The sequence below is a fragment of the Mastigoproctus giganteus genome, chromosome 10 (genome assembly GCF_048544385.1).
Source record: "Mastigoproctus giganteus isolate SK-2022 chromosome 10, ASM4854438v1, whole genome shotgun sequence".
Lineage (NCBI taxonomy): Eukaryota > Metazoa > Arthropoda > Arachnida > Uropygi > Thelyphonidae > Mastigoproctus > Mastigoproctus giganteus.
The window spans coordinates 205,874,427-205,895,930 of record NC_143584.1 but is presented as its reverse complement, the minus strand read 5'-3'; the positions used below and the strand labels follow the sequence as shown (position 1 = coordinate 205,895,930).

The 21,504-nt window shown below is 36.7% G+C and overlaps 1 protein-coding gene across 2 annotated transcripts in view; it reads left to right on the top strand.

Moving 5' to 3' along the window:
• Positions 1-21,504, top strand: part of LOC150079806 (sushi, von Willebrand factor type A, EGF and pentraxin domain-containing protein 1-like) — a 216,402-nt gene that overhangs the window by 6,304 nt on the left and 188,594 nt on the right. For both annotated transcript variants that reach the window (XM_090383990.1, XM_090383991.1), the window contains exon 2: positions 15,790-16,004. In XM_090383990.1, the coding sequence (XP_090240116.1) occupies positions 15,790-16,004 (215 nt within the window). The remainder of the gene's footprint in view (positions 1-15,789; positions 16,005-21,504) is intronic.

Below are 21,504 nucleotides of genomic sequence, written 5' to 3'. Positions count from 1 at the left end.
CTCACTCTTATTCTCAGCATGAGGAGTCGATAACATGCCCGTATTACTACCCATGGGCACCACACGCCTTATTAAATAATAAGCGGTTTGGTGTCCACCGTTATCCACGTGCCAATTTTTATCACTCGTGAATTCGACTGCTGAACAGAAATTTCAGTTCAAAAACTGCCTAGTGCACTATTAAGATAAGTTGCATTAAGGTTTGTGCACTATTAAGATACGTTAAAACATACAATATTTCACTAACATTTTTCATAATCTAACAAAAGTTATTTATTTATTAATTTAGTATTAACATTAGCAGTAGCAATTTTTTCCCCCATCTTTATTATGTTGTGTAATTTCTTGTATGTAAACCCCTGGCTTATAGTCGTGAAGGGAGTTGTATACAGCAATGTGCCTTCTGTATATAATAAAGAGTGCTTCTTCTTCTTCAAATTACGCCAGAAGCAAGCTTATGCAGCAGGAGCAAAAATAATAAAATAAAATAAAAATAATTTCTGTATATTATATTTTGTTTCTTAACTTTTGAGCATCCGTGTACTTAATTTGAAACAAATGCTTTATTCATTTAATTATGAAAGATCATAAAATTCATGCAATGACTACACAAAAAATAAAAAAAAATAAATAATAATAATAATAAAAATACTCTGTGTAGAATATTTCCACCCGGTCTCGCAAATAATCTCGACGGTACTGCATTTATAAGTATAAATGCAGTACCGTCTAGGTAATGATATATATATATATATATATATATATATATATATATATATATATATATATATATATATATATAATAAAATAATGCATTAAATATAATCGATATAACAATAAATTATATGACTGCAATAAATAAAATTTTCTATACAATAATTAAATTATATGCCATTTTTAACAAAACAAAAGTCGTAATGGCATTCGTAGTTGTGCAAATTATAAGCAGTTACGCCAGTAACCTGACAATAATTTTAATAAAATTAATCTAGAATGAATGCTCACCTTGTATTTTCGCTCACTCTTCTCTCCAGTAGGCCAACTTTTCCTAATTTAATGTTTCCATGAATATCTACAAAATGTCTTTATGGTATCATTCACGAAATGTGTGTTACATTCTAGATTAACAAAATAGTTACGCCTCAATCTGAGTATGTTTAAGGAAACTTTTGCAGTTACAGTTAAAATATTTAACGTTAGCATTACATTTGTATCCATTCTTCTAAACTGCACTTATTACACACTAGCAATAACTCAAAGACGCAACTACAGCGTCTATACATAGCAGAGATACCAAACGACTAAATTCGCAAAAGTGTTAATGAACGTCCCCTAATGGCAAAGAAATATAAATATTTAAAATGTAATTTAGGGGTAAAGACTAATGCAATGACCACTTAAAACACAATAACATATTATTTTATTAGTAAATTACTAAATATTAGCCGTAGAATCATTATTGAGCATTAGCGAGTTAATCTGAAAGTTAATTACATCAAGCGATTTTTAATTAATATTCAATTACAGTATATTCTTACCACGGGCTCTTTCGCTCAGTAATTATATTTAATTCTATTGTTATGCATTGAATTACAAAAATAGTATTACGCCTATCGTTACAAACTCAGTGTACACAGCGTCGCAGGGCATAATTATCTCGAAATATTTGGCAATGGTGGTTTTGTCGCCAAGCACTAGAAGGAGTCAGGAAAATTTCCTTCATCCTCTAAGATTTTAACTCCGGAATCTGACAATGCTCAGCCAGCTATTATCGACCAATACTTTAACAGTATTTTTCTTCTTAGTTACAGATGCAACTTTGTGCACTGCGCGGGCTACCCACCAAAAGCAAACCACAAGGATGGTATGCTCATGCGAGACTAACCAATTATACAAGTTTCTACGTAAGCCAATTTTTGCATACAAATGAAACTATATATAATTAGTATGTATGACTCGCGTGTGGCAACAAATGTGAATTTCTGTATGTAGGATGGAATTTTATATGTACAGGCGTAGCAAGGTTATATATGGAGCTCCGGGGTAATGCAATATATTTTCTCCACAAAATAAAGGTGCCTTCGTAGCCATGTGGGCAGGAGCAGCAGTGCGTAGCACACGCTTCTTGATTAGACCGGGGTTCAAGCCCGTGAGCCACCAAATACAGAGGATGCGGAAAGGTCAGGGAATGACCACCGCATATCCCCGGAGCAATAGGGCCTTAGTCGCTAATGCTCCTAAAATCCAAATAACAACAACGACCACCACCAAATACGGAGGATGCGGAAAGGTCAGGGAATGACCACCGCATATACCCAGAACAATATAGCCTTAGTTGCTAATGCTCCTAAAAACCAAATAACAACAACCACAAAATAAATAGTGCCATCACGGTGCCCTCGTAGATCGGCGCCCAGTGGAAATGCGCCCTATGACATCTCTATCTCCACCCTACTACTATATACATTTCAGGGGTTTCACTAGAGCAGGGGTGGCCAACGAGTCGATCGCGGATTTAATTTCGGTCGATCACGACGAATTTTAAATATACAATCATCCCTCGATTTGTGCACCTTGTGCAATGCATTTTTTGAGATGGTAGATCGCGGCACATATTGAAGGAAAAAAGTAGATCCCATCACAAATTAAGTAGGCCACTCCTGCACTAGATCATAAATAAACTTTAGGATCCCTCTGAATGCTTTTAAACCATTCCTTTGACATAAGCTTTGATCTACTCATTTCATGCTTAAATACGCCAGAAGAAAGGAGCTTTGTTTATTATTATTATTATTATTATTATTATTATTATTATTATTATTATTCATGTAGTGCAAGGAAGTCTGAGGCTTATGCTGCACCAGCTAAAAAAAAAAAAAATCTCCAAGTTACCCTGAGAGAGAGAGAGAGAGAGAGAGAGAGTTGTAAGTAGAAGGGAATCACCAAGAAAGAGAAGAATGATGATATCCTTTGATGAAGGATAGGGTTAAACAATCCATTGCATTTTTCTACCATAAATTAAACTACAGTATACAAATGAGCTGCTATTTACTAAGAGCAGTATATATAAATTTGTTAATTCTCTCAATTTTTTATATTCTTTGAAGAATAATTGGATCACACAAATATTTCTTCAAAGGGAATTTTAAAGGTATAACAAAGTATTCCTATAACCCAGGCAAAATAAATGTTTTTTCTCCCCAGCTCTCCCGTAAATAAAAATTATACATTAACAATTGATAAATAAATAATAAATGCATGTTGCACTCACATTTTATTTATTATTATTTTTTTTTTTTTTTTTTTGTACAGGCATACCTCGAATAACGAATAGGATGCGTTCCACGAAATTACTTCGTTAAGCGAAACTTCGTTTTCAGAGGTAAAAATACTATGGCCAGAATAGGGATACGTTCCTACGTAAAGAAAATGAAAAGCTTTTTTTTCGAAAAAAAGAAAAGTTTTATTAAATAAACAGTCAACTTACATACAAAGTGAAATCACATTTTAAAATATGAGTCTAAAGTTGATTGCTTATGCTTTTTTTCTCTTTCATTTAACAATTGCCTATATGGAGTTATTGCATTTAACACTGATCGCTTAACAATAAAACTTCTTCCTAAATCAGGATCATTTTCACTAAAAAAATTTAAAACGTTTTCAATGTCATTTAAGCACCTTTTTAAATCTTTGGTTGTTAACACTTTTTCAGAAGGAACTTCTTTAACTTCGTCTTCATTATCTTTGTCTTCGTTGCTAACAAGGTTTTCTAAATCTTCCACTGAAAAACCATCATTTTCTGCATTCAATAAATTTCTAACATCCTCTTCATCGACATTTTCGAAACCTATTGATTGAGCCATCTGGATAACTTCATTTCTAATTTTTTGGATGTTATTTTCTTCTTCTAGTACAACTTCTGGCCATATTTTGCGCCAAACTCCATGTAAGCATTTCTTAGTGACTTCTTTCCAAGAACTATCAATGTTTTCAATTGCGTTTTTAATGGTGTAGTTTTTCCAAAAAGTTTTAACTGTCATTTCCTCTTTATCCTCTAGTTCAGTTAAACTGCTTAATGTTCGACGCAGATAATAAGCTTTAAATGATGCTATTACTCCCTGATCCAATGGTTGAATCAGGGAAGTTGTGTTTGCTGGAAGAAACACAACTTTGACAGGAATGCATGTGTCCAACGTGTTAAGATCAGTAGGATGTCCCGGAGCATTGTCTAACAACAAAAGAGCTTTTTTTTCAAAGTTGTTTTTTTGACAATACCGTTTTACTTCAGGACAAAAGTGGTTAACAAACCAATCAGTAAATAACTCCTTGGTAACCCACGCTTTGCTATTTGCTTTCCATATTACAGGTAAATTCATTTTTATGTTACCTTTTAACGCCCTCGGATTTTCTGAATGGTAAACTAATAACAATTTTAATTTATAATCGCCAGAGGCATTTGATCCAAAGAGTAATGTTAAACGGTCTTTGGCTGCTTTGAACCCAGCAGCTGATTTTTCTTCAACAGAAATAAAGCTTTTTGTTGGTAGCCGTTTCCAGAACAAACCGCTTTCGTCAACATTGAACACCAAATTTGGTGGAAATTTTTCACGTTCAATTATTTCCTTTAGTTTTTCTGGAAACTTCTCCTGTTAATTTTACACTATGAATCCTGGCCCGTTTTTTAAATTTCTCGAACCAACCACGAGAAGCCCCAAAGGTTTCGGTAATTTCTTCAGTTTGTTTAGATTTCAGGTGATTAAACTGGAATATTTTTTATGTTAAATGGGGCTTGAAATTGTGGACTTCGTTATATCGAAGCTTCGTTATCAGAGGTAACGTTAACCGAGGTATGCCTGTATATCAAAGTTAAAATAGCAATTATTAAATGAATATGTATATTATATTAGTTTTAAATTCTATGTTTTTACACCTCTGGTTTAGAAGCTCCAGGGACAGTTCCCCACTTTCCTCGCCCTCCTTACGGCTCTTCATATAGCATTAATATACGGTACTTAGCTCTTTGATATGGCCTTGCCTCAAATGTGCTTCTCGCATACACTAACTCATTTTAGTGGCTAGCTGGAGGAATGGAGGCAGCAAGATATACACTAATTGATCGAGTTGTCTCCTATACAATAACCAATAGGTTTAGCCAGCATGCGTGAGTCGAGTTGTGCATGTTAAGTGCCTAAACGGCTAAGGTTATACTGCGTCAGTATATTGCGTCTGTAAATTGCGAGAAATCTGCGACCGATTTGACTGTTTGCTGATGAAACATACGAGTTCCAGGGAGAAAAGCGATGCTACCCTTGCCTGAGACCTACTAACTCAGCCACATTATGAAAAGGCCCATGAAAACTCTCTTCAATTACGGGAGGAATATGCTTTTCTATCCTGTGTCGGGAGGAGAAATATATCAGCTGCACTACCGCGAGAGCTCGCCAGCTTGCAAAAAAATGTGTTAATGATGCTGATGAAAATGGTATCACACTATAATGCCCATCATAACCCACAATGCACGACAGAAGAGATGGGGATGTTGCCAGAGTTTTGCTCTGGAGACTAAACATAGTTTGCCTCACTCAGGTCACCAGTAAGCAAATTGGTGTAATTACACTGGGTGATGAGTTTTTAGATGAAGATAAAAGTTAAAAGTTTTATAAAAGATAAAAGTTTTATCTTCATCTGGTAGATGAAGATAAAACTGGTAGTTTTATCTTCATCTACCAGTTAGTCTTTCCAGGTGACACAGAGGATCGACCATTTATCTGCAGGGATTGAGATATGGATGCTACACCTCGATCCCTGCTTACGTTGGTTAACACCTTCAGTATACTAGATGCAGTGTTTTTGATCTTGTAAATGGGGGTGTACCTTGATTTACTAAGAGTCTCACAATCATGAAAGTGCAAGCACAGGATGTGGTAATCGCAAATCGAGCAGCCTGCCTAATTTTCCTTACTTGACTCACAAATGGGGGCCCTAATATTAACCCTATCAGTGTTTCAGACTCCCAAATAGCACGGGTTTGCTGTCTTTGCTGGAAGAATGTCTGCAACAAATCTGAGTTTGCACCACAATCAAAGTATTATCCTAGCAAGTAGCTCATACATACATATAGCCAGATGGACGGAAAAACCCCAGTTCCTGCAGAAAAAAAAATGAAGCCCTTGCCTGTGGCAAACTATCGCACACTGCTGTCAAACAACTGACATCACGAAGAATCGAGATTTAATCCAAAACACATACACACGAGTAGCCCTCACAGGTAGCACAGCGGTTATAACACCTTCTTCAATGGGTGAGAAAGACTTCAGTTCAAATCCCATCAATGTCACAGGGAATTTGCAGGGGCGTATTCAGGAGTGGGCAGAGACGGCATATGCCCCCCTTAACCAAATTTTTTAAATTAAAGAAAAAGAACGCAGGAGGCGTTCTAAAAAAAGAACTTAAAAGCCTGGTCACCACGTTCCCTCCCCTTACAATGATACCCGGATACGCCACTGGGAATTTGTATTGACTTTTTTTCATAACGAATTATCAGTCTAAGGCAAGGATTGCCTGGTTTTTCCTGCCGGAAACGCGGCTTTTTATTTCATCCAAAATAGCAAACCAACGAGGAATACACATAATTATAGACAACATATTGGCACAAAATAACCTTAGTTGCTTTGGTGCTTAACACATATCTAGCCTAACACACACATGCGTGTTCGAATCCACATGATTTAGCCACACGGCTAAATTACAGTGGTACTGTATTTCTATAAGTTTTATATCAAAACTCCTCTAACATTGTTGACAGTAATTATTATTATTATTAGCCATATGGTGCAAGGAAGGCTCAGGCTTGTGCTGCAAAAGCCAAAAAAAAAAAAAAAAAAAATCCTGAGTTACCCTGAGAGAGAGAGAGAGAGAAAGAGAGAGAGAGAGAGATCACCAAAAAAGAGAAGAATGATGATATCCAGCTCAGGACCCTGGGTGTGCCAAGCCCATACTCACCAGATGTGAGCAAACAGAAAATATTTTATTTTTATTTTATGCACGGGTGCTGCTTTCGAGGATTTTTCTGATGAAATCTTCGAACATCTAGATCAGTGGTTCTCAAACTTTTTAATGTGAAGACACCCTAAATCCATTATGAAAAATTCTCGTCATCCCCAGCACTGGGTGCATGGGCGCTGGTAGAATATTTTGTACGGTGGTGCATGTGGAAGAGCATTAAGGGAATTTTTTTTTGAAAAATGCATGAAAAAAAAAAAGTTTGGCTTTTGGTACAGGATTTAAAAAATTTTTTTATTTATTTAAAAATTGGCCTCATCCGCATTTTATGCACAATTTCTATATCTCTAAGAATAATAAATTGTATGAAAAAAAATCTAAATTAAAGAAAAAATATGCGATTGTTTTTTCATACTTATTTTAATGTTTTTAGAACAATAAGTACATTTTTAATTTATATCCAGGAACTGAAATCATTCAACATTAAAAAAAAAAAAAATTATATTGAAATTTTATTAATTTTAGGGATAAGGGCTAAGATCCGCTAAGCGAGTAGGCGTTCGCAGCGACGTTGTGCTATTTCAAATAGGGTGTATGCGACGGACGGCTCGGCTGTTCTGTGTATGTACATTAACACTGCGATGCGGTCAGCATTATTGCATGACGACTTCTAATTTACACAGTTGCATGAAAATCAACGACCTTTTGCAGCGACGGCCACGATATAAGCCGATGCCAAATTTGACATCGCGGCCTCCCTATAAAGAGTATGCGGCAGCCCAAGGTGCCGCGGAACCCAGTTTGAGAACCACCGATCTAAGTTAATGGGTAAAGCGATGGCAGTTAGTTTCTTGTCAGTCAAGATTGTATATTTTAATATTACATTTTGCATTTTATATTTTATTAAGTTTGCAGCAATAGTTTCACTGTGTATGCTGTTATAATGGAATCACAACTATTTTTTTTTTTATGTTGTTAGCATTAGCATTAGTAGAGGCATATGATACAAGAAAGCAAGCAGCATCAGTCAAAAAAAAAAAAAAAAAAAAACCTGCTCCCATTTCATCCCTCCGTTTGTTCCATATACCTGCCTAGCTCAGCCTTAAATTTATTTAGGCTATCAACTTCCACAACAAAAGATGGAAGTCTGTTCCACTAACCAACTGCCCTCTGGCTAAAGGCAAACTTCCACACATCTATCCTACAACTGTCTTTCCTCAATTTGAATTTATGTCCTCTCAGGTGATTATTCTGAGCAAGAGGAAGAATCCCATCAGCATTGAGCATACTCAAACCATTCAAGGCATTTATACACCTCAATCAGATCACCTCGCAGGTGCCTAGACTCCAGACACTGTAATCTGCAAAACGTAAGCCGTTCTTCGTAAGAGCAACCCTTTGTTCCATTCACTGATCTTGTTGCCCTTCTCGGTACTCAATCCAACATCATTGGATCGAGTACCTGACCATTGCCTTATACAAGGGAATAATCACCTCCTTATCCCTGCTAGAAAAATTCCTGTATATCATTGACAAGACACCATGAGCTACTCTTGCAGCCCGTCGCTTAGAAAACTACATATCTGCCTGCACAATTACCCTGAGGTCCTTTTCATTCTGAGGGTTTCCGTAGCCCAGTGGTCAGGAGTGGGAGTGCAGTAGCACACACTCCTTGAGTAGACCGGGGTTCAAGCCTCTGACTGCTAAATACGGTCGATCTGCCAACCCGCACTGGACCAGCGTGGCAGATTATGGTCCATTTCTCTCAACGTGAATTGTTGAGGAGGCTTCCATCCTGCAGTGGGTTGATAATGGCTGCAGTTTACCTTTTTTTACCTTTTCATTTTCTACCATTGTCAGTGTAGTATCATTTAGACAAGTGCAGGATCATTTAGACAAGACTTCAGTTATAGCTCAGACACAGCATGGTTTTGTTAAGGGGAAGTCTTGCCTGACCAACTTGATTGGATACTATGATGCAGTCACAAAAGAACTGGATGCAGGGAATAACTTTGATATTATATACTTGGATCTTAGAAAGGCTTTTGATACTGTTGCACATGGAAGACTGCTACACAAATTGGAGCAGTGTGACATTGGAGGCAAATTGCTGCTATGGATAAAGGGGTGGTTGAGGGGGAGAAGACAGAGAGTGGTAATCAATGGACACTGCTCATCGTGGACTGATGTTATTAGTGGAGTCCCTCAGGGCTCAGTGTTGGGTCCATTATTGTTTTCTGTATTTATAAATGATATTGATGATGGTATATCGGGCTTAATGTCCAAGTTTGCAGACGATACAAAGGTTGGCAGGGTTGTCAAGGACATTACTGACACTATGCTGCTGCAACAGGATCTGGAAAGGTTGAGCAGATGGGCTGAGAGGTGGCAAATGAAGTTTAACATTGACAAATGTAAAGTACTACACATGGGAAACAGCAACCCCAGAGCAACGTATCAACTCTGTGGTACTACACTGACAGTGGTAGAGAATGAAAGGGACTTGGGGGTGGTTGTGCAGGCAGATATGAAGTTCTCTGAGCAGTGCAGACGGGCTGCAAGAGTAGCTCATGGAGTATTGTCAATGATATACAGGAATTTTTCCAGCAGGGATAAGGAGGTGATTATTCCATTGTATAAGGCGATGGTCAGGCCACACCTAGAGTACTGTATACAGGTCTGGAGGCCTCATTTCAAGAAGGATGTAGAGCTGCTGGAACGAGTACAGAGAAGGGCAACAAGATTAGTGAATGGAACAAAGGGGTGCTCTTACGAAGAAAGGCTTAAGTTTTGCAAATTACAGTGTCTGGAGACTAGGCACCAGCGAGGTGATCTGATAGAGGTGTATAAAGCCTTGAATGGTTTAAGCATGTTCAATGCTGATGGGATTCTTCCTCTAGCTCAGAAAAATCACCTGAGAGGGCATAAATTCAAATTGAGGAAAGATAGATGTAGGATAGACGTGCGGAAATTTGCCTTTAGCCAGCGGGTGGTTGGTTGGTGGAACAGACTTCCATCCCTTGTGGTGGAGGTTGATAGCCTAAATAAGTTTAAGGCTCAGCTGGACAGGTATTTTGAACGAACAGAGGGGTGAAGTGGGTTTTTTTTTTTTTTTTTGGCTGATGCTGCATAAGCTTGCTTTCTTGCATCAAATGCCTCTACTAATGCTAATGCTAGTACCATAGAGTTGATACTTTACTCTGGGGTCACTGCTTCCTCTATGTAGTACTTTATATTTGTCAATGTTAAACTTCATTTGCCACCTCTCAGCCCATCTGCTCAACTTTTCTAGATCCTGTTGCAGCAGTGTACTGTCATTAGTGTCCTGAACAACCCTGCCAACCTTCGTATCATCTGCAAACTTTGACATTAAGCTTGATATACCATCAATATCATAAGTACAGAAAACAACAATGGACCCAACACTGAACCCTGAGTGACACCACTAATAACATTAGTCCACAATGAGTAGTGTCCATTGATTACCACTCTCTGTCTTCTCCCACTCAACCATCCCTTTATCCATGGCAGCAATTTGCCTGCAATGCCACACTGTTCCAATTTGTGCAGCAGTCTTCCATGTGCAACAGTATCAAAAGCCTTTCTAAGATCCAAATATATGATATCAAAGTTATTCCCTGCATTCAGTTCCTTTGTGACCACATCATAGTATCCAATAAAATTGGTCAGGCAAGACTTTCCCTTAACAAAACCATGCTGTGTCCCAGCTATAACTGAAGTCTTGTCTAGATGATCCTGCAATGCTTCTTTAACCAGTGCCTCCATTAATTTTCTTGGAACAGAAGTTAAAATAACAGGTCTATAATTATGTGCCTTTGATCCTCCTTTGTGAATTGGGGTCACATTTGCACATTTCCAGTCTATGGGTACCTCCCCTGAGTCCAAGGAAGCTCTCATAATTATGGCTAAGGGTTTGCTTACTTCCTTTGCTGCCTCCTTTAATATAACTGGATAGATCTCACCCACCCCGGGTGCCTTTTTTATGTTTATCTTCAACAATTTCTCCTCCACTTCATTCTTAGTTATTACAAAATTGTCTAGCTCACTGCCAGAGTTTAATTCACCTCTGGCATTCCCCTCGCTGAATAACTCCTCATGTGTGAATGTATAGTAGTAGGGTTTTAGGAGCATCAGCAACTAACACCATATTGTTCCATGTGTAAATTGCGTGTGTTCTGAGGTCGATTTTCTGTTTGCTGAACGAAAAACCCGATTTTACGATAGAAAAAACTATGCTAGCCTCACCTGAAATGGACTAACTCAGACAAGTTGTGAAAATGTGACCCATAAAAGTTCGTCCCGTCATTGACTGGACTTGAACTCAGGTCATTTTTATCTGGTATGAGGAGGATGTTTATTTTTATACATTGGGTAATGATTATATGATACTTACAGTAACGACTATGTCACATGCATATATTTTTAATTACTTAGACATTGGATATTCGTAAGGGAATATTTTTAATTATTTAGATTTTGGGTATTCATGATAGTATATTTTTAATATTTAATTAAATAATATTATTAGTGGGAACCTTATGAGATTTAAACTTTTTCAAAGTAAAATGCATTAAAAATATCAAAATGTCTATGATATAAATTTGAAATCTTTTTATAGTGATATGGAATTGAAATCAGTGTTATAATGATAGATTATAACATGAGTGATATAATTAGCATTAGCCTTAGTAGAGGCATATGATGCAAGAAAGCAAGCTTATATAGTATCAACCAAAAAAAAATAAATTAAATAAAACCCATTCCCATGATGGTAGATTATTGATGATATATGGTGGATTATAATAGAATATTATTTTATATTGCTTATGCTTGATTATACAATTGTCAATAAATATTGTTAACATTTAGTGATAGTCATATAATCAAGCATATACTAACAATGTCACTTCAGTTTTAGCTTAAAATAAAACCAGGTTATTGCAGTGCAGTTACCCTGCATGATGAATGTGTGTTTTCTTCAATGGTGATTTACATGTGCAATTGGGATTGTCCTAACCTTGAACAGTGAGGTGTAGCTCTTTACTCCTGAATGAATTTGATTTTTATTACAATATATAACATAGAATTCCTCCCCTTTCCTTCATTGAACAACTGCTGGCTATAATAGCATGTGTTTATGTGCCCTTTATTGATGGATTTAGCAAAATTGATAATATTGTTTTATACAAGTACCATTGCCATGGTCACTCCCCCTCTGTTGGTGAACTTTCTTCAAATAATGTATATATATCTTGGAACTGGTTTAAAAGTGTGTAGGCAGTCACTGTGTATAAAAGCCACAGTGATTGCCTTTGAACTTTATAGTCAAACTGTTCCTGTTTTAGTGAGGAAATGGAAGAACGAGAGTGATATAGGTGTGTGCAAATAGTCACGTAGGTCAAAACAACTGATGAATAGAAATCATTAGTCCTTGAAGGAAGGGGCTCACATCTGGTGAGTTATACAATTGTCAATAAATATTGTTAACATTTAGTGATAGTCATATAATCAAGGCTTGGCACACCCAGGATCCTGAGCTGGATATCATCATTCTTCTATTTTCTGTGATTCTCTTCTGCTTTGGTCTCCCTCTCTTTCTCAGGGTAACTCAGAAATTTTTTTTTGGCTGGTGCAGCAAAAGCCTCAAGCTTCCTTGCACCATATAGCTAATGATGGTAATAATAATAAAGTGGTGAATGTGAACCAAGTGTCTTCCTTGGAAGACACTTGGTTTACTTTCAACACTCCTTGGTATCTTCCGTGGAAGATGTTATATTAAATCTTCAGATTTCCTTAAGTGTGTCACAGCCTGCTGGGAGCTGCACATCTTAGGTTTTCATGTCAATACTGCTGATCACAAACCCCACATCACATCAAGAAACAAATTCTGAATGCCATTTGCAGTGGTTCCTAGCCCATCCTTTTTGGACTATAGAACAATGAAAATAGGCCCTGAAGCTCTTCAGATCAGATGATTCAGTGTGGAGAATGTCAGAAAAACCTTATCTACTACAGTGTAAATATGGCCATGTTCAAATTGGAGGAGGTGGGTCATAGTGTGGGACTATTTCAGACAGTGTCCTAATTGTGCCAAAAACCATCAATGTCAAGTTGTACATTAACACCTTGAACAATTCCATGCTGTGCACACTCTGACAGTTTTATTAGTATGGACCGTGTTTGAGCACAGTAATGTTACATCTCATACAGCAAGTAGTGTAAAAACTGTAAAATCCAACTATTCAACTAGCTAGTCCATAATCCAGATCTAAATTTCATTGAGTACCTTTGGGATGATGGATCAGTCATTGTGACCGATCCTGGGAGTAATTGTGCAGTCAGATATGAAGTTTTCTGAGCAATGCAGACAGGCTGCCAGGGCAGGTCATGGGTTTTGTCAATGATATGCAGGAATTTTGCTAGCAGGGAAAAGGAGGTGATTGTCCCTCTGTATAATGCAATGGTCAGGCCACGCCTTGAGTACGACGTACAGGTCTGGAGGCCTCATTTTAGGAAGGATGTAGATTTGCTTGAGCGTGTACAGAGAAGGGCAACAAGATTGGTGAGTGGAATGAAGGGATCCTCTTACCAAGAGAGACTTAAGTTCTGCAAATTACAGCAGCTGGAGACTAGGCACCTATGAGCTGATCTGATTGAGGTGTATAAGGCCTTGAATGAGTTGAGCATGCTGAATTCTGATGGGATTCTTCCACTTGCTCAGATTACAAACCTAAGGGGGCATAAATTCAAATTGAGGAAAGACAGATGTAGAACAGATGGGTGGTTAATTGCTGGAACAAACTTCCATCTGTCGTTGTGGAAGTTCATAGGTTAAATAAATTTAAGGAGGAACTGGACAAACATTTAGAGGGAATTGTTTTGTAATTTTTTTTTTTTTTTGCCTGATGCTGCATAAGCTCATACACTTGCTTTCTTGAATCACATGCCACTACTACTACTACTGCTACTATTCCTGCTGCCTGCTATAATGAACTGGTGAAAAAGTGCTTTATGACAGATTGATGCTGTTGTTAGAGCCAGAGGTGGACTCCTATATTATTAATTTGATCATTGAAATTTGTATTTTTTCCAAACATGGTTAGGTTCAAATATGCCTGGTATAGCATAGTCACTGCTGTACCAGACATATCTACATAGTCACTTTATATATATTAGAACCATTAAATTTACTACAGGTGAATTAGCCGATGCCATTGTGGGAAGGGGCAGGGTCGTGCCAAGGTGATCTGGACCAACGGCAGATTTATTATGTAATTTTTTTTCATTTCCTTCAAGATCACACTCAAAACCAGAATGCAGTGGGGTGGGTGCACCAAAGTCATAAGGATTCTGGAGTAATATAATTATTGTTGGTACAGCGCCTTCACAATTTTATTTTTAGGGCATCTAAAAATATGTGCACCAGGGACCCCCATTAACTAGTCACATTGGTCAGTCACTGTTTTATAAAATCAGACTAAGAGAACATAAATCTGCTTAAGGCAGAAACTTTAATCCAATTCTTAACAAAATGCATTATTTTTAAAACATAAAATGTACTTTATTGAATCATTGATGTCAAGATCTTTTCATAATTTGTGACATTCTTTAATAACATGTTTTCATTAGATCATCTTTAATTAACACTTAATTATCAGTAGGCCTCCGTAGCCAAGTGGTCAGGAGTGGGCGTGCAGTAGCACGCTCTTTGAGTAGACCAGGGTTCAAGCCCCTGACTGCTAAATACGGTCAATCTGCCAACCCGCACTGGAGACCAGCGTGGCAGATTATGGTCTATTTCCCTCAGCATGAATTGTTGAGGAGGCTTCCATCCTGCAGTGGGTTTATAATAACTGCAGTTTACATTTTTTACATTTTATCAGTGTCTTGCCTCCTCCTCTCATTGAATGATGTCCTGAAACTCCCAGAGGGAACATAGGTACAGTCTAACTGTATTTTTTTTTTTTTATATAACTTGAAGTAAATTTGCCTCTTAATATTTAAAACTTTCCAATTTTTGACTAGTGATTCTGCTAAGGCTAAGAAACATGAGAAATATGACTGACTTAGACATGGCTTCACTAGAGATCAATGCCAACTAGCTATTTAACTGATAAATTATCTCAGAAAGTAGAATGAAGTGGAATAATTTCCCATGGATACCTACAAAATAATAGCAGAACTAACTCTCTGTTTATGTATTTCAGATCAAAAACCTTTCTAGTTTTATTATGTTTTTAGATTTTTTATGAGCCAAACAATTTTTAAGCCATTTACAAGACTATACTGTAACTGCTAAAATCAGACAGGTGGTCAGGCATGAACATTACTTCTGATTACATAGTAACACCAGATATGGACAGTTTGAGAATATTTGTTTGTTCTATCTTCCAAAGTTTTAGAAGGGGATAGAATAAAGCCATGTTAGTTTTTTTCTTTCATTGCACTTATATTTAATTTTGAAATACCTCTTTTCATCACTATCTTATTCATGTAAATTGGCAAATTGAATAAATAAATATTTATTTATTCAATCTAACCCGTGTACAACATGAATAACTCTTGTACAATTTGGGAAAAATATTTATTTATTACTATGAAATAAATGTATTAATATTAATTTATTACTTATCAGGTATAAAAATGATACTATAATGGATATATTCATTATAGACATTTAAATGATATTAACCATAATTAACAATAAAAAATGATTAATGAATTCATTCATAATGAAAATAATGGTAATTTTTTATTTCCTCAAAGGATTATCATTCTTATAACAGATGGTCAGAGTAATGATGGTCATAGCCCACTTGCAATTTCCAAGCAGCTGAAAAATTCAGGTATAATAATATTTGCAGTTGGAGTGGCAGATACCAATGAAGAAGAGTTACTAGGAGTGGCTACATCTCCAGATCATATTTATATTTTGAAAAACTTTGATTATATCAAGAAAGTTAATGAACAGCTTAGAGAAGGTAGGTTGTATATTATCAGATATTCTCACTTTCAATACATCACAGTTATTTCAAAATTTATAACATCATAATAGGTGTAATATGGGAATAAAATCATTTTGTTTTAATATTAGTAGTGGTAAATGATGCAAAAAAAAAAAAAGAAAAGAAAGAAAACCAACACTTCCAATATCACCCATCCATCCCTTTGAATAATTTGTCCAATTCCTTTTTGAATTTATTCAAACTAGCGACCTCTATAATATGTAAATAATAAATAAATTACGTATTTATTGTAGATAATTAAATAATATTACCAAACTACCAGATGGGAGTTTGTTTCAACAATTGACCACCTGAAGGCAAATTTCCACATATATACCCAGTAACTATCCTTCCTTAATTTGAATGTATACACCCCCCCCCTGTGTGTGTGTGTGTGTGTGTGGTCTGAGCAAGAGGAAGCATTTCATCAACATTGAGCTTACTCGATTCATTCAGAGACTTCAAGTCCTCAATCAGATTGCAGGTACCTAGTCTCCAATTGCTGCAGTTTGCAGAACTAAAGCCTTTCCTGGTGAGAGTACTTTTTTTTTTCTCTCACTAATCTTGTTAACCTCCTCTGCACCTGTTCCATTAGATCCATGTCCTTTCTAAAATGAGGCCTTCAGACATGTATGCGGTACTCAAGACACTGCATGAGCTGTCCTGGTACTCTGTCAAAATCACTGCTCAGAGGACCTCATATCTGACTTCACAATTACTGCTCGCTCCAGGGTCTTTCATTCTCACTGCCCCGAGTGTAGTACCACACAGTTAGTACATTAGTCTGAGAGTACTGCTCCCCATATGAAGTACTTTGTATTTGTCAATATTATTCTTCAGTTGCCACTTCTCAACCCATCTGCCGAATTTGTCTATATCTTGTTGCAGTAGCATACCCTCATTACTGTTATTAACCAATCTGCCAACCTTTGTATCATGTGCAAACCTACACATCAAGCCTGATATCCTTCATTAATATCATTAATAAATATAGAAAACAACATTGGATCCAGCACTGAACTCTGGGAACCTCCCTAATAATATTAGTTCAAGAAGAGCAGTGCCCATTGGTAACCATTCTTTGTCTTCTCTGATTCAACCACCCCTTTATCCATAGTGGTAATTGCCCTTAATGCTATATTGCTCCAACTTGTATAGCAATCTTTAATGTGCAACAGTATCATAATATTTTCTGAAATCTAAGTATATAATCAATAGAGGACACAAAAGGATGACACAAGTAATTACCAGTGGAAGCACCGGTTAAAGAAGCATGGCAGGATCATCTAGACAAGACTGCAGTTATAGTTCAGACACAGCATGGGTTTGTTAAGGGGAAGTCTTGTCTGACCAATTTAACTGGATACTATGATGTGGTCACAAAGGAACTGGATGAAAAAAATAATTTTGATATCATATACTTGGATTTTAGGAAAGCTTTTGATACCGTTGCACATGGAAGACTACTTATATTCAAAAGAGTAAAGAGTAAGAGATTACCTCAATCTTTTGCATAGAATGCTTCCAGTCAATTCTCTCCAAATGTAAAGAATAAAATAAAATAAACGGATAAAATAATTTAATGAATTCTTTCATTCATAGAAATAGGACCGATTCGACGCACAACGGAATCGAAGGCCAAGAGCTCCATCCGACCCCAAAACACATCAAACCAACTCAACAAGACGATGAGTGTGAGAAGACATTGTGTCAGAATAAATAATTTAAAATTGGAAACCGCTTACAAGAATAAATAATTAAAATCACAATTAAAATCAATTAAAAATTAAACATTTGGATAAACACACAAATGAAATGAAATTCACAGCTTTTCCCTTCTTTAAGCAGACAATGCTTTTCAACGGATCGCCGTGTTCACAGGATGGAAATATCACGAAGTGTGTGTGTGTTAGGCTCTTAAATGGAGAGATTATTTGTATTGACGCATTCGTAAAAAAGACCAGAAATCCGAAATTAGGTAAGGATGTTGCACATTGATAGAATTTTCGTGTAGTTTCACTTCAAGAGTTTCAGCGATCAATAATTTAATGTAATTATGTTGTGTGCTTAAAATTTTCACTTCATTGAATAGGAATGTGTGACCTTCATTGATGGCATGAAAGGCCAGTTCTGACGCAGTTGCGTGCGATGTGCGGACCGAAGCAGCATGTTGCTTGATGTGTAAATCTAGAGTACACCGAGTGGACCCTTCATACGACGAATTGCACTGACTACAAGAAATCTTGTATACAAGATCATTTACCTGTACCGAGCAAGAAGGAAGAACTGTGTGATTTTTTTTAATATATTATGGTATTAAAATATATTAAAAAATCACACAGTTCTATATTTAAGGGCAAAGGCCTCATGCTATGAGGTAGAATGACTAATATGTAGGTTAGTGCAAATGCATCATTTTAACATAGCTATTAATTAATTAAATTGGCATCGTTTTGCTTATATCTTATATTGTGACTGTTTTCACAACGAGTTGCCATGGTATTGTACTACCTCGAATAAATAACACTTCACCAGTGGAGAAGACTATTGTTATTTATTCTCAGTGGATACCACCACCCAGACAGCACTGTTTCAAAGCTTGTTGGCTTCTCTTTGGTGGGTGGGCAGGTACCCTGGTTTTGCAATAGTGACAACCCAGTTATGAAGGATAACGTCACAATATGAGAGATGCCTGATGGTGCGTAGTGATATAGACTATCAAGTTTTTAAGGGCAAAGCTGAGAATAAATAACAATAGTCTTCTCCACTGGTGAAATGTTATTTATTCAAGGTAGTACAATACCATGGCAACTCGTTGTGAAGGCAGTCACAATATGAGATATAACCAAAACGATGCCAATTTAATTAATTAATTTAACTATTTTGGTAGATAGCTATGTTAAAATGATGCATTTGCACTAACCTACATATTACTGATTGCTCTTGAAATAAAACTACACAAAAATTCTATCGATGTGCGACATCCTTTTACGCATGCATCAATACAAATAATCTCTCCATTTAAGAGTCTAACACACACACACACACACACTTCGTGATATTTCCATCCTATGAACACGGCGATCAGTTGAAAAGCGCTGTCTGCTTAAGGAAGGGAAAAGTTGTGAATTTCATTTAATTTGTGTGTTTATCCAAATTTTTAATCGTGATTTTAATTTTTAATTGTGATTTTAATTATTTATTCTTGTAAGTGATTTTCCAATTTTAAATTATTTATTCTTGTAAGTGATTTTCCGATTTTAAATTATTTATTCTGACACAATGCCTTCTCACACTCATGGTCTTGCTGAGTTTGTTTGATGTGTCTCGGGGTCAGATGGGGGCCCTCGGCTTTCGATTCTGTTGCGCGTCAAATTGGTCATATTTCTATGAGTGAAATAATTCATTAAGTTTTGTTATCCATTTATTTTATTTTATTCATTACATTTGGAGAGCATTGACTGGAAGAATTCTACGTAAAAGATTGAGGCAATCTCTTACTCTTTTAAATATATTGTAATAACATAGAAGTTATTGAGCCTTGTAGCTCTGTGTTTTTACTAATGGAAGACTACTATACAAATTGGAGAAGTATGACATTAAGAGCAAATTGCTGCTATGGATAAAGGGCTGGTTGAGTGGGAGAAGACCGACAGTGGTAATCAATGGACACTGCTCTTTGTAGACTAATGTTATTAGTAGAGTTCCCCAGGGTTCAGTGTTTGGCGCATTGTTATTATCTGTATTTATCAATAAATAAAAAGGGAAACTGCAGCCATTATCAACCCACTGCAGGATGGAAGCCTCCTCAACAATTTATGTTGAGGGAATTCGACCATAGTCTGCCACGTGGTCCAGTGTGGGTTGGCAGATCGACCATATTTAGTAGTCAGGGGCTTGAACCCTGGTTTACTCAAAGTGTGTGTGCTACTGCACTCCCACTCCTGACCACTCGGCTATGGAGGCCTTTATTTATCAATGATATTGATGAAGTTATATCAGGCTTAATGTCGAAGTTTGCAGATGATACAGAGGTTGGCAGGGTTGTTAATGACACTATGCTACTCAAAAGGATCTAAAAAAGTTGAGCAGATGGGCCGAGAGGTGGCAATTGAAGTTTAAAATTGACAAATGTAAAGTGTTGCATATGGGTAGCAGTAACCCCAGAGTAACGTATCAACTGTGTGGTACTACACTAACATTTGTATTGATTATTTACAATAAATCATCAATATAAATGTTAGTATTACAAATATGTTAGTTTTTTTGTTTATACTCCATCACTGACCTGGTGGTTGTGCCGGAGTATAAACAAGAACAAGAATGAAAAAGACCTGGGGATAATTGTGCAGTCAGATATGAAGTTTTCTTAACAGTGCAGACAGGCTGCCACAGTAGCTTGTGTCTTGTGAATGATATACAGGAATTTTTATAGCAGGGATTAGGAGGTGATTATCCCCTTGTATAAGGCAGTAGTCAGGCCGCACCTTGAGTTTTGTATACAGGTCTGGAAGTCTCATTTTAGGAAGGATGTAGAGCTGCTGGAATGAGTACAGAGAAGGACAGTGAGATTGGTGAATGGAACAACGGGTTGCTGTTACCAAAAAAGGCTTAAGTCTACAAATTGCAGCATCTGGAGACTAGACACCTGCGAGGTGATCTGATTGAGATGTATAGGGCCTTGAACGAGTTGAGCAAGCTCAGTGCTGATGGGATTCTTCCTCTTGCCTAGACTAGTTGGCTGAGGGGACATAAATTCAAATTGAGGAAAGACAGTTATAAAATAAATGTGTGGAAATTTGCCTTTAGCCATCAGGTGGTTGATTGCTGGAACAAACTTCCATTTGTCATTGTAGAAGTTGACAGCTTAAATAAATTCAAGGCAGAACTAGATAACCATTTAGAACGAATAGATAGGTGAAAGGGGAAAGGTTTTTTATTTTTATTTTTTGGCTGATGCTATATAAGCTTGCTTTCTTGCATCATATGCCTCTACTAATGCTAATGTGACATCAAACTTATTTTTTTAATCCAGTTCCTTTGTTACTGTATCATAGTATTCAATCAGGTTGATCATGCAAGATTGTCCCTTAACTAATTCATGCTGTGACTGAAGTATAGATACATTCCTGTCTAGATGGTCCAGCAGTTCTTCCTTAACCAGCAACTCTATTATTTTCACAGAAACAAAAATCAATCTAATATGTCTGTAATTACTCATGTCATCCTTTGACCCCTTTTGCGAATTGTAGATGTATTTGCATATCTCCAATACATAAGGAATACAAGGATGCTCTCATAATCATGACTACAGGTTTGCTTATCTCTTTTGCTGCCTCCTTTAATATAATTGGGTAGATCCCATCTGCCCCAGTTGTCTTTAGCTTCAATGATTTCTCTTCCACTTTCCTCTTGGTTATCACAAAATCATTCGACTCCCTGTTAGAATTTTACACACTTCTGGCATCACCATCCC